Genomic DNA, 15,000 nt, shown 5'->3' on the forward strand with positions numbered 1-15,000 from the left:
TAGAGAACCTGCACGGAACTGTTCCTGATATGGTTCCGCTTCAGATTCTGGGTTCTATTTCCAATAGGTTCTGTTTATGGTATGGCTTGGTGTTGTTCCTGTTATGGCTCTGTTTATGATGTGGTTGGGTTCCAGTTATGGATCTGTTTATGACATTATTTATTGTTTTGTTTTATTTGTATGTCGCTTTGGCCCAGTTCTGTTTATGATATGGCCTGGGTCTGTTTATGACATGGTCCGGTTATGTTTATGGCAAGGTTCTGTTCCTGTTATGGTTCTGCTTATGATATGGCCCGGTTCTGTTTAGGATATGGCTTGGGTTTGTTCCTGCTATGGTTCTGTTTAGAGCATGTCTTGGAGCTGCTTCAAATCTTCTGCGTTAAGGGGTTGTGTGAGAAAGCCTCGATCTCCCCGCTCTAACCACCACAGTGTTTGTTGAATCGGCAGCCCGAACCTCTCCGCCTTAATCTCGAGGATTACGGGCGGATCGCTAGCCCCCATACCAACTCAGTGTGGCCTGATCCACACCAGATAAACCTGCTCGTGTTTCAAGGACAGATGAGAAGGATTCATCAGCACAATGCTGAAAAAAGGGAAAACAGACACTGCGTATACATGTATCTCTCAAGAGACCAGACCACAGACACACACACACACACACACACACACACACACAGTCACAGTCACACACAGACACACACAGACACACACACACACACTCACACACACACACACACACACACAAATGGGCCTCTTATAAACAACAGAGCAACTGCTATAAATACACTCCTGCTTTAAATAGCACCATGATGAAGATGCACTTTACTGAGGCCACTACATGCAGTGATTTTCTCTCCGTATCTTTGCAGCAGCATCACACATCACCACTACGGGCAACAAGCTCAATATTTAGCTTTCAGCTCAAGCTAGCCTGTGCCACTACACTGGCAATGATCCCTACCACAAGGATAAATGCTCATAAGGTCACCTACAACACACACACACACACACACACACACACAAACACACACACAGACACACACACACACACACACACACAGCGGTACAGAAAAGACACATACACACTTGGAAACTGATGAAAGAAGACAGAAGGCACAAACACACACACACACACACACACACACACACACACACAGATTGAGAGAGAAAGAGAGAGAAGAGAGAGTTATTATATAGAATAATAACTGTCATATTCTACTGTGTTATCTGAAACACTAGCTTTGGCAACATTGTACCCAACAGTCATGCTAATAAAGCTCCTTTGAATTTGAGAGAGAGGAGAGAGAGAGAGAGAGAGAGAGGGGGGGGGGGAGAGAGAGAGAGAGAGAGAGAGCTGACAGCTAGTGTACACTGTACACTGCAGACAGTGACCGGACAAGCACTTAAAGCCTGAAGCTGATTCATACACCCTCACATACACATACACACATACACACACCCTCACCCCCCACACACACACCCTCACACAGAGAGGAAGAGAGAGCGTTGACCAGCTGATGCCAACCAAGGAAGCACCCTGCAGACAGAGAATAACCAGACAGAAACTTAGACCCTGCAGCTTATGCTCGCTCTCTTTCACACACACACACACACACACACACACACACACACACACACACACACACACACACACACACACACACACACACACACCTGACTCACAACAGAGCTCTCCATCCCACTGCGCTGATTATCATGACCCCTCGGCCCTAGCACACCATCTCTCCCAGCATGCTTTGGGGCCCGAGGGCCGTCTCATGACCCTGTGACCCCGCACCATTCTCCACAACACAACACGCTCTCTAGAAACACATCCCAGAAAAGAATCATGTTTGCCCACTCTCTGCTCTGTCTCTCTCTCTCTCTCTCTCTCTCTCTGTCACACACACACACACACACACACACACACACACACACACACACTCCTCCATCTGTCCGCACAGGCGCACACCAAGCCACCTCCATCTGTGCCGCATCCGTGAGAGACGTGAGGAACAGGAGAAAAAGGACAAGGACATACTGAACACCAATTCCCTTTACATCCTTCCTTCCAGAGGCGTCGTTAGACCTGGGCATTCGGGGCTAGAGCCCCGGATGTATTGGGGATAGCCCCGGATCTCCGTGCCTTACAAAATGATGAAAATCGCCACAGAGTTTTTTTTATAAGGTTCAAATTGAATGCCACGGTCAGCAGCCCCTAGCCTCACGTGATTGCCGCTAGTGGCGTCTAGATTTCTAGTCTATTTCTTAGCAGTCACAACTTAGCCTGAGAGCCAGAAACACAGGCACAACTGCAATATTGTTACTCTGTTCGCTGACGTTCCATGGAGTCAGAATAAATTGTTGCAAATGCGACATCAGTGTTCCACGCTTCCCCCCTCTGTCGGGCTGACTGCCAGCCTCTGTAACTCGCTAACTTTAAGACCGTTCATTTGGATAACAAAGAGATAAACTTACTCACCGACGTTACCTAACGGCTCTGTAGGATAGATTAACGAAACGTTCTGCACAAGCATTTTTTTTCCATGAACTTGTTCCATTAAGTCTACTAGTAGGCTACAGTAGTCAACAGTAGTAAACACGTAGTAGCCTACAACAACAGTAGTAAACACTGCTAGTTATCACAAACGAGTGGAAGAGTCAGGCTGGCCGCACGTAGATCTCCTAGGCAATTATACCAATGATTTCCATGCAAACTGAAAATTGGACGAGGAGTGTTGCATTAATCCATTTACAGCGATTAGAGTGGCACCTGGAAATGATTCATTCATTCATCATGTCACGGGCAGAAAAAAATGTTTGGGTGTGAGGTCTCTGTTAGAACTACCAGTAGCCTATAGGCTAGCCTTGAGGGAAATTAGCTTTATTTGTTATTAAAATATGATGAGGAGAACCCCAACGAATTTCCTTCCTTTCCTTCTCAAACTACGTTGAAACGGCATCTTTAACGGCCCAATTTTCAAAATTTTCCGGGGGAAAAACCCCCGGACCCCCGTAAGAAGGGAAAAAAAAAAAAAAAAAAAAAAAAAAGTTGGGCTACAGCCCCGGATCTATGGTACACCTAGTGACGCCCCTGCTTCCTTCTCTACCTCTAGGTCTTTCTCTAACTCTATCCTTCTTTCTCTATCTCTCTCCATCTTTCTCTACCTCTATCCACCTTTCTCTACCATAGTAAACTGTCTCTAACTGTCTTTATTTCGTGTTGGTGGTGTGTCCTTTGAATGTCTTGGGTTTTCTGAAAGTATTATGGCACTTTGAGATGCTGTGCTCTCTCATACTGCCGTAAACACACACACACACACACACACACACACACACACACAAATAGTTCTCTCAATAACAAAGATAACCTAGTGCTCCAGTGGTCATCCTGCCCTTGGGAAAGGGAGATTGGACAGCCAGTATTCCTTTGAGAGAAACACTGAGGACCAAACTCATCTCAACACACACACACACACACACACATCTCCGCGGGCGTCCCGTCTGCCCCTCTCCCCGTCCAACCTTGACCACGGCTGCCGAGCGAGCACAGCATGGGGGACTTACAGGGAGGTAGTGAGCACTCTGGCCGTGAAGTGTGTGTGTGTGTGTGTGTGTGTGTGTGTGTGTGTGTGTGTGTGTGTGTGAGTGTGAAGTAGCTGGAGTTATTAAGGAACTCCCAGCCCAAGGGCAAAACGGACGGAACGGACCAAACTCACCATGTGTGCATGTGTATGTGTGCACGTGTTCCAGGGCAGGGTCCTGATGTGTGTGTGTGTGTGTGTGTGTGTATGTTCGTGAACGCTCCAGGGCAGGGTTGTGTGATGGGAACGGGCCAAACTCCTGATGTGTGTGTGTGTGTGTGAGTATGTGTGTGAACGGGCCAGACTCAGACAAGGTAACCATTCCATTGTTCATTTCTCTCAAACACTCACCTCTCCAACTCCCACAGAGTGTGTGTGTGTGTGAGAGAGAGAGAGAGAGAGAGAGAGAGAGAGAGAGAGAGAGTAGGACAGAGGGATAAAGAGAGAGAGAGAGAGGCTGAGCTGGGGGAGGTAGAGAAGAGGGGGTTGCCGTGGCACCCAACAGGGCAAGGTGAGGAGGCCACGGTGACTGTGGAGACTCCTGACTCATTAAAGCAGCAGTTACCAGGAGAGGACACACACACACACACACTGCACCTAAGAAAGGGCACCTGCACCACTGCTCTCTCTCTCTCTCTCATCCTCCCATTTTCTCTTTCATTCTTCCTGATTCCATTCTCTACCTCCCTCCCAACCCTTTCTCCTCCAGCTACACTTTTCTCTTTCTTTCTCAGTTGCCTGTCTCTCTACCCCTCTCTCTCCTCCTCCCTCTATCCCTCTCTCTCTCTCTCTCCTAACTGAAGTAGGCCTAGCCTACACTCAGCTGAGCCCTAGCGAGAAGAACTGACAAGGTTCCGGACCTTAATCACTGAGCTCGCGGCCGGATCCGTGCTGACCGCGGCAAACGTATCAGTCCGGTCGTCATGGAATGCTGACAGCGTGCGTGATTAATGGTGTTTCTGATGCTGCTGAGTCTTCCGTTCGATCGGTGGGAACGGCTCTAAAAGGTAGCCCACCCCGGGCTATCTCCCTAATGGTTACGGGTAGGCGAGCTCTATGTGCTGACTTACAAAGCAAGATGTCTCCTGAATGTGCACTTTAGATGATAGCATATGGCTTAAGTATTGAGTTCTGCCCGTTCCTAGAGGTAGATCACCCTCACGAAGACTACCCAACTGTGCATACAATCCACGGGCAACCCGGCCCCTCTCGCTAACGACAGCCATCTGTTGGGTGTTTACAAAACACAGCCCTAACCACAATCTGATGACAATCCCTTCGTGTATCTCCAGGCTGCAAAATGTTGTTGCGTTTCGTATTCTCCCCCAACAAATCACACGAAGCAAACCGCAGGAGGCTCAAAAGCACCGCGCGCGAACCTCTTTCAAAGACTCCATCCCTGGAACGCAAGACGTCTGGTGCGCGCAAACAAGCCCGGAGGTTCCATGCTGGAATCCCACTGCTTACGAATGACCGTCACTCTCACCAGGCGCCTCCCACGGAAAAACGGGCATGGGATTATGGCGCTGCTCAAATACATTGCCTGGAACCTAATGTAGCCTACCGATGGACAAATCCCATTCATCACGATTCTAAGCCTATACTTTATGGAATTTTTAACAAATAGGCCTAATACACTTAATGGCCTAATACAGGACAGTAGGCCCAGGCTAATATGCTGCATGCAGATAGATAGATAGATAGATAGATAGATAGATAGATAGATAGATAGATACTTTATTGATCCCCAAGGGGAAATTAAGAAAAGAGAGAAACAAAACAGTGTAGGGCTACATGTTGTCAACAATCCATTTAACAAAGCGAAAGGTGTTGGCAGTCCTTCCAACGAATCAATCACCGCTCTGTTTCTGAGAGAAAGAGTGCTTCAGTTCAGCCGTTTAATCTCCTAGCAACGCAACCACCTGCCGATTTTTGCAGCAAGTGGAGAGATAGCGAGGGGGAGAGTTAGTGAGAGAAAGCGAGACTGAATCGTCGATTGCACATCGCTGTCTCTCTGCTGATATTTGCCTCAAGTCAAACTATTTAATTTGATAGAGATTACCATCTGTGAGTTCAAAGCATCTCTCTATTCCATAAATGAAGGTGAACAACATGGTTAGGCCTACGTAGCATAGCAGACTTCATTCAGCCTGTCGCACAGCTGTCAGAAACATAAACCCTCACACACGATCTTTCATGTCTGGATATAGTCTCCCATGGGAAATAAAGCGCAAGAATCCAGATTCTGGTTCAGTTCATGGTCAGTCAAGATGGAAAAAATAAACAAATAAAACAATCAGGATGAAACCCACCAGTTGAGATAGGCTACACAAAATAACATTGATTACAAAATAACACAGATCTTACCATGTCTACTTTCAATTTCCTTATCTTGTCGTCGAGGCTTTTCCTGGCAGGGTCTCGATTTATACACTCCGGGACACTTGACTTGGACTCCCCACGATGCGCAGATTCTTCCCGCATCCACTGTAGGAGACCCTCGGGGGTCTTTCTCCCGATCTTTACCTCCAGGTCTTTCAAATCTGGGACTGAGTCGTTGGCATTACCTTCATCCATGGTAAAGGCTTCGTGTAAAATTCGTCTCGACACGACTTAGGCTACTGTTTAACCGTTAATGAAATAACTTGCACACACACTCAAATCTAACAGATGTTGTGTCCACGTCAACGTCTTCAGTGGTCACTACCAGATGGATTCCCTCAGTTAGTGTAATGCTCCCACATCTGAGCATCACCAGAGAAGACCGTCATCAGCGCGCTGGCGCCGCGTTCGGAGCTTTATCACATGGTCAGTGGTGAAAACAACCCAAACACTTGCGGCATGGCGGGGATTTAAATGACCGAACGCTGCACAAATGAAAGTCTTATTTTTCCAGATGGAGATGATGAAGTGGGTACCGCTCGCCTATTAGCCTACATTGTTTTCCATCTCCAGACGTTGACGTTTGACATTGCCCGCTACTGTGCAGAAAAGCTCAGCACCTGAACATTATCTTGCACTGCGCTCGCCTTTGCAGAATCAGTCGAATGGTCCTCCCTGGCACCTTCTTTCGTTAGGATGAGATTTTACCGACAGAGTCTCACTGATGTCGTTAAATGTTTCCTCAGGACCGAACGCCGCTGATGCCCAGCTGAAGCAGCGCTTGTTGCGTAGTGAATTTGCGTCTGGTCAACACCTGCATGATCGAGGCTACCGCAGAAAAACAAGAGGCGCACAAGTTGCCTACCGTAAACACTCTATTAGCTATTAGAGCAACAAAAGGATGCTCTGCAGGCTATCCAGTAGGCTACAGTGCTTGTTCGTTTACGGCTTGGTGCCGGTGAGCAGCGCTGCAACCGTGGTCATATGACACCACTGTTCCATGTTATAATGATTTATGTTCCATGCAGGAGTCTCTGCGCTGGCCTGGCCAGACTACCATTTCTGAAAGTTCGGGACAGCCAGCCAGCCAGCCAGCCAGCCAGCCAGCCTCCTGTAACTCCTGCAAGATGACTCATTTTCCACACGCATACCAGAGGGGAGCGTGCAGTGAGTGGGTGTGTTTTTGTTTCTGTCTTTGGCTCTAGGGTCCCTGAGCCCGTCTCATTTGTATAGGACTGTAACCACAGTCCCTCTCTCCGGCAGGTCATCCCCTTGCCTCTACACACACTCCCTCTCGTCTCTCATTCAGGGGAACACTGAGGACAAATGGTAATGGTGAACTCATGCGCTCTTGTCCAGCAGGATCAGAGTGCAACATGGGAACCAGACAGACATTTTGAGGGAAGACCTCTCTCTCTCTCTCTCTCTCTCTCTCTCTCTCTCTCTCTCTCTCTCTCTCTCTCTCACACACACACACACACACACACGCGCGCACACACACACACACACACACACACACACACACACACACACACACTAACACACACTAACACACACACACACACACACACACACACACACACACACACACACACACACACACACACACACACTCACACACACACACACACACACACACACACACACGGACACACAAATGCAGCTAAAAGATATTAGCTTTGCAAAATGGGTTTCCCAAAGCAGTAGAGAACAGACATCAGACCCAGATCCCAGATAGCTAAATCAGATGCAGACATCAGACCACTGGTGCCTCCCCTGGTCCACAGCTGGACTGACTACCATCGCCTTTCATTTGTCCTGAATATTAAGACATGAGATGTTATTAAGATGGAGGAATTAGTAGAACTGAATGAGTAATAGCGTTTGGACCACGAGCGGCAACCGACCAGAGTAGCACTGGAAAAACCGGTAAGCAAAATTCAGCAGACCGCCAGAACTGCCCCCAGTGGACTGACCGTGTCGTCACATCTGGTGTGGCCATTTGCACTGATTACAGTAGAAGCTAATTGCTGTGGCATGTGCTCAGCTAACGCTCATCAGCTGGTCAACTGTGCGTCCACTCCGGTGTGGCCTGCTGTAAGAGAGGTGTGGCCTGCTGTAGGAGAGAGGGGCCAGATGGAGATGAACTCCCAGAAGTGGAATCACACTAATGAACATCTGCTCACTCAGAGACACCAGACACACACCAGAGCCCAGCCGGCCAACACCAGTGTCCTGCATGCTCATCACATACTGTACATGACCGCTGGTGCGGAGGTCAATCTCTCTGTGTGTGTGTGTGTGTGTGTGTGTGTGTGTGTGTGTGTGTGCGTGCGTGCGTGCGTGCGTGCGTGCGTGCGTGCGTGCGTGCGTGCGTGCGTGCGTGCGTGTGATGGGCATGTGTGAGTGTGTATCTACGTGTGATGTGTGGATGTGGAAGTGAGTGTGTCTGCATGTGATGAGTGTGTGTGTGTGTGTGTGTGTGATATGTTTAGGAAGGATTAAGACCATGATAGTGTTGGGGAGTGTCTATTTACTCACACACACACACACACACACACACACACACACTCACACACACACACACACACACTGCACTCTGCCTGTCTTTGTCAGTCCGTCTACATCAGAACAACAGTCTCTTGTGACTGCTGTTTCAAATACTGCACTCTGTCAGTTATAATTCCTTTATTATGCAGCTCTTCACAATGCTATTGAAACACTCCATTGGTTTGAATGGGATTTCCCAACGTTATGAGCACCATGTAATGAACACTGTCAACGCAACAGGCTTTGTGCTTCTGATTAATGTCTTTCATATCACTCTGCAAGAAATCCGGTCACTTCTTGCAACGGAACTTCATTCAAAAGTGAAAGCAGACGGTTGATCAGCTGTGACCTAAAGAATGTTTCTCCGCAAAAGCCACGATGAAAAGGTAACAAATATGATGTATAGAGACATATCATGTGTAGCTAATATAAGTAGCAACTAGCAATATAATGAGCGGGATACTGTATAGAATGATCATTATCGGGAAAATGAGTCCCTTCAGGATGAAGCAAGAGCCCTCCGCTGGTGTGTCTGGCTCCTGTTCGCCCTGTCTGGACTTACTTTCCTGATTGATAATGACTGCCGTTCTTTACATCATCTCTTACTCAACTTGGCTCTGCGTCTTAAGATTGTGTATGTGTATTGTGTATTTTTGGATGTGTTCGTGTTTGTGTGTTTGTGAATATGTGCGGGGATCCTTTCCGACATTATTACTCCAGTCTACACTACACACACACATACACTCACACATGCATACCTCCTTGGGATGACGCCATCAAATCACAGCTGCAGGCACCACAATGGTTATTTCCTGCTGTAGAGAAAAGAAGAGAGAGAGAGGGGGGGGAGGCATTCACAGAAGACTCATATTTTCATGCTGAGGGAAGGAAAATCTGTGTGTAACGGTAGCCCTCACATTCACACACACAGACAGACACACACACACACCAATGACACACAAAACACATATGTACACACACATAGACACACACACACACTACCGGAGTAATGATTTTCACAGAGCGTCCCCACTCCCCAGACTTGAATGCTTGACACATTGCTATATTGTGGAGACTCGCTTAGGAAATTGATACTAGTATTCAGGCTGGAGTGCACAACCCAGTACAATGGTGACACCAGTCCTGCTACGGACTGGTATGATCACACTCACACACACACACACACACACACACACACACACACACACACACACACACACACACACACACACACACAGTCCCTGTACTCCGCTACCAGTCTTTTGGGTTTGGGTCTGACTGCTGCCAAGCATTGATTCCATCTCCTGTATCTAATCTCCTTCACTAAGTGTTATTGCGTTGCTGTCAAAGTCCATTCATCCTCTGTAATGGAAGAGTACACACTCAAATCCCAGCGGAGCATCAAGCAAACAACCTGAACCTTGGGTACACTGGGGACTGGCGCCCTCTTTTGGTCAGAGAAGAAACGTATACCTTATAGTGTAGCGTAGACTTTGGACTTTGTACTAAGGTTTATACTGTACCATAGTCTGAGTGCAAAGTCTACACTTACATTCATGATATACTTTCATTACAACTGAAAGCTTATGATATGTGGTAAGATATAATCGTTGATATAGCCCACATGTCAGATTAATTCATGTCAGAAATGCATGGAAGTAAACAGACTCCCAGAGTTACACTTACATATATGCACAGTAAAGGCTGTACACAAACACACACACATTTTTATGCTTTTACTTGGACTAGCACAGGGGAAGATTTACAGATCCAAACATTGGTGGCACTATGTCACATCTTACACAGATAGACACAGATAGACACACACACACACACACACACACACACACACAGTTTAACTACTTTATTTATGTCCGCAATTCATAATAAATGTACAAAAGGACATAAATGTTACAGATGCAGAACATTGCTAAGGCATGATCCACCAATGTGAGCATGATGACAATTCAAACAGCAGATTTTATGGATACACACAACACCTTCTTCTCCATATATGGCGACTCCCAATAATGGAGGATATTGAGCAGTATTTGGCAATTTGCTTTGCCCTTGCTTTTGTAAAGCCAACTATCCTGAGACCCCTAATGACAAGCCTATGCACGTGGCCCAGGCTGCCAAAGATGAGCACCAGATATTGACACTTGTAGCCAAGGCTAGTTATTGTCTGTACAAGAGGGTGATATTTTACTAGCTTTGTTAAGTAAGCCTCCTCTAGACAAGAATCAAAACAGCAGCCTACTTCCAGGATGAACACATCCCTATTGTACTCATCAATGACTACAATATCAGGCCTGGTGGCACTTAACTCAGAGAACACAGACATTTCTCTGGAACACCTGGAAAACATTTGTTGTTTAACAACACAATTTACATGTATTGACACATGTGGCGAGAATAAAGATGGTAACTTCTCAGATATAATGTCCACAATCCTGTCATGCCTGGATATGTAAAGACCTTTGTAAAAAAAGACAGCCATTTAATATGTGTGACATGGATTCTATGACTTGCTCTTGTCCATGATGCATACACAATGGTGAGTGGGAACGAGGATACCAGATTGACAGGTTTAACCTTGTTGGGTATACCTGAAGCCTGGCTTTGACTGTGAAAATGAGTATGTCTTCATCAATAGATGAATTGTGAAAAATTGTGTGTGAGATGGAGTGATCAGCAAAGGGGATACATGCAAGCTTTCCTTGGAGTTTTAATCCTCTCCAATGTCTCTGACGCAGCTGATGTTTGATTGACAGCAGAGACGCACGGCTGTTTCCAGGTGGAACTGAATAGCGCAGACCGTCTTGCAGTACTGTTGCAGTCACAGTGATGTTTTCGTCCTTAATCATCACTTCATACGGTGTAACATGTGTGGTATCGACTCCAGACCACTGCAAGTCAACACCAGTCCAATTGCAGAGATCGTTGAGATCAGGCCAGTCCGATCTGACCCCAAAACCGGCGGCATGAGTGTCAAGTTTGCCATTCGCTTTCTTACGGAATCCTAGAAAGCTGGGTTCCGGTTCTCGGGCGAGGGGGACTTTGCGCTTCCCAAGGTCGAGAAAAAGGGAAGCACGGGCCATCTCTCTTACGGTGCTATCGTCACTGTTTAGCATGCTTAGTAAGTGCGACAGTCTAGTGGCGATGTAAGTCCACTCGAAGTCTGGAACTCCTAGGCCCCCCTCACGTCTGCTGTGATGAATGACATCGCGGGTTGTGTGACTGTTCAGACCGAGCCATCCTCTCACTGTCTTAACAGTTGTGTTGTTTAAGTCCTGCAGAACTTTCCTTGAAATATGCACATTCGAGAAGAAGTGTTGCACTTTTGATAGAGCTATCTGTCTGATTGCATCTATTTTCATGAACAGTGGCAATGGGGATGCGTCAATTTTTTGCAACCTTGTGGTGTATTCCGTAATTATTCCCTGTATTTGTTGGTCCCAGTCGCCAGCAACGTTGAATCTGTGTCCAAGATAAGTGTACGAATCATGTCGGGAGTACACTCTTATTATTTTTCCACTGATTTTGAATTGTGGGTCACGGTCAGATTTTGACCGGTACCACCTGTTTCCACCGCTCCTTCTCTCGTAAAGCACTGCGCATTTGGACTCCTTTACTTCGAGGCCCGACCACTCTAGGAGGAGTACACACACACACACACACACACACACTCTCTCTCTCTGTCTCTCACATACACACACATACATACATACAGTACTCTCTCACACACACACTCATCATGGTGGGTTTTCAGTGTTCAGCATCAGTAGCAGTTATCTACATGCTCCATCACTCAGGCGAATGCCTGCAGGACAGAGAGAAAGAAAGAGAGAGAGAGATAGAGAGTGTGTGTGTGTGTGTGTGTGGCTGCAGGACGCTTCACCTTCCTCTTCCACATACTCAGCATACTCATCTGCCTTCATCTCTGACCCTTCAGCAGGTAGCCATTGTGTGTGTGTGTGTGTGTGTGTGTGTGTGTGTGTGTGTGTGTGTGTGCCTTCATCTGACCCTTCAGCAGGTAGCCATTGTGTGTGTGTGTGTGTATGTGTGTGTGTGTGTGTGTGTGTGTGTGTGTGTGGGTCTACTTTCATCTGACCCTTCAGCAGGTAGCCATTGTGAATGATGGATCCACTCTGCTCCACCCCGTTGCTTATCTCTCCTGTTCTGTTACACATTTGCATACAAATGTTTGACCTCTGGAACCTCTCACACTCACTCACCATAAAGCTCGTCTCCATAGTAAGCGTTAGGGGTAAAACCTACTGTAGGAGGCGGACACTTGTCCAGGAACCTGCCCTCGCTCAGTCCTGTCAGTTTCCATTAGAATTGAAGGACCCTGGTTAAACTCGCCAGCCTCTGGAAGTCTGTTACAGGACATACCCACATGCAAGACTACTGAGGTAAAACTTTACTTGAAGGTAGGCTATCACATAAGAGCGACATGACACTTTCATAAAACACACACCATGACAGATACTGAGGTAAAACTTTTCTTGAAGGTATCTACATAAGAATGTCATGATACTTTCATTAATCTTACCCTAAACCCTTACCCTAAAGTTTAACCCTAAGCCTAACCTTAACTTGTCATGACTAAAACCGAATGGCACATTTATAACTCATTTATAATGTTTATCATGTCACTCTTATGTACCTCCAGGTAAAGTGTAACCAATACTGACCTCAATAAGGAAATATAAGGAAATGTATAAGGACGTGTTTTCCCATGAATATAGTGAATGTTTCCGTGTTTTGATAATGACATCATCTGGTCCATGACACGGAGACAACTTTAAAGACGCGCTCTTAGGAGGAGACAACTTTAAAGTTGTCTCCTCCTAAGAACGCATATTTAAAGTTGTCTCCTCCTAAGAACGCATATTTAAAGACGCACTCTTAGGAGGAGACAACTCTTTAAAGACACTCTCAGGAGGAGATGGTAGAGTTACTTGACAACTTTAAAGACACACTCTCAGGAGGAGAGGGTAGAGACACTTGACAACTTTAAAGACACACTCTCAGGAGGAGACAACTTTAAAGACACACTCTGAGGAGGAGAGACAACTTTAAAGACACACTCTCAGGAGGAGAGGGTAGAGACACTTGACATGTGCAGCTTAAACACATTCAAATGATGCATTCAATTGAGCACTAGCAGCTGGCCAGTCAGATAAGTGTGTGAGTGTGTGTGTGTGTGTGTGTGTGTGTGTGTGTGTGTGTGTGTGTATAACTGGCCTAGCAGCTGTTGAAGACTCTCCTCCCACTGTTATCTCTCCTCCCCTCTAAACCTGTCTTTCCTGCCTGGTCACAGGAGTCCCACTTCCTCCACAACTAAATGAGTGTGTGAGTGTGTGAGCGTAAGCCAGTCTTTGGCAGAAGCAAGAGTCTGTGCTGCCCACTGAAGACTTCAGCTGTGCCATTTAGTGTGTGTAAGTGCCACCGAGTGTAATTTAGAGTGAATCTGTGTGTGTGTGTGTGTGTGTGTGTGTGTGTGTCAAAGTGACGGACTGCCCGTGAGAGTGTGTGTGTGGGAGAAAGTGGTAGAGAGTGGCTGTGTGTGTGTGTGAGTTTGTCTATGTGTGGGTTAAATGTCAAAGAGTGCCTTTGAGAGTGTGAGTGTGAGTGAGTGTGTGTGTTTGTGTGTGTGTGTGAGTGTTTGAGTATGCGTGTGAGAGAGTGTTTAAGTGTGTGTGTGTGTGTGTGTGTGTGTTAGTGTGTGTGTGTGTGTGTGTGTGTGTGTGTGTGTGTGTGTGTGTGTGTGTGTGTGTGTGTGATATGGAGGACAGCACTACATCAGAGGAGGACCTGGAGGCGCTGATTGAGGGTCTGGACTACATCCCGGGTCACTTCCACCTGCCTCTGCACCTGAACGGCGAATCACAGGGTCCCGCCGACCTGCGGAGGCGGGACACACACCTGCGGAGGGAGAGTCTGCGTGTCCAGCTGGAGGCCGAGACCGGACCGCTGCAGTACGCCGTCAGGAACCTCCTGGGCCTGCTGGACTTCCACCTGGACCGCCTGTCCGAGGCCGAGGAGGCGTTCCGCGCCGTCGTCCGAGAGGAACCGGACAACCTCAACGCCTGGGCCAACCTGGGCTACGTGTACGACCGGCTCGGACGCGAGATGGACGCCGGGGAGTGTGTGGAGCGGGTGTCCGCCCTCATGGGCCTCACGGGGGACGGTGCCGGTACCGGTTCCGGACGCAGCGCTGCCCGCTGCCTGGCCGAGCAGGCGTACACACACCCCTGGGACGTGGAGCTGCACGAGGACGAGGTGCTCCGAGAGAGACTGACCGCCGCGCTCACACTCTACAACAGAGCGCTGGACTATGGTGCAGATGTGGTCAGTCCACACACACATACACACAAATGAGCACTCTTTCAGTAATTACACAGTCCTTAAATAATTACGTATGTATGTAAAATATTTAGTATACTACTTGTAATACTTGTATAGTACATGTATG

The 15,000-nt window shown here is 47.3% G+C and overlaps 2 protein-coding genes across 2 annotated transcripts in view; one reads left to right on the plus strand and one right to left on the minus strand.

Annotated features, from left to right (window-relative positions):
* The window catches only part of lurap1 (leucine rich adaptor protein 1), a 16,899-nt gene extending 10,072 nt beyond the window's left edge, over positions 1-6,827 (minus strand). Inside the window, exon 1 of the mRNA XM_062557109.1 lies at positions 5,952-6,827. Coding sequence (XP_062413093.1) covers positions 5,952-6,161 — 210 coding nt within the window. The 5' untranslated portion in view covers positions 6,162-6,827. The remainder of the gene's footprint in view (positions 1-5,951) is intronic.
* A 7,046-nt stretch (positions 6,828-13,873) lies between these two features.
* ttc22 (tetratricopeptide repeat domain 22) overlaps positions 13,874-15,000 on the plus strand; it is a 6,597-nt gene continuing 5,470 nt past the window's right edge. The window contains exon 1 of the mRNA XM_062555975.1: positions 13,874-14,876. Within this exon, the coding sequence (XP_062411959.1) occupies positions 14,310-14,876 (567 nt within the window). The 5' untranslated portion in view covers positions 13,874-14,309. The remainder of the gene's footprint in view (positions 14,877-15,000) is intronic.

Source organism: Sardina pilchardus, chromosome 15 (genome assembly GCF_963854185.1).
Source record: "Sardina pilchardus chromosome 15, fSarPil1.1, whole genome shotgun sequence".
In the NCBI taxonomy this organism is placed as follows: Eukaryota; Metazoa; Chordata; class Actinopteri; order Clupeiformes; family Clupeidae; genus Sardina; species Sardina pilchardus.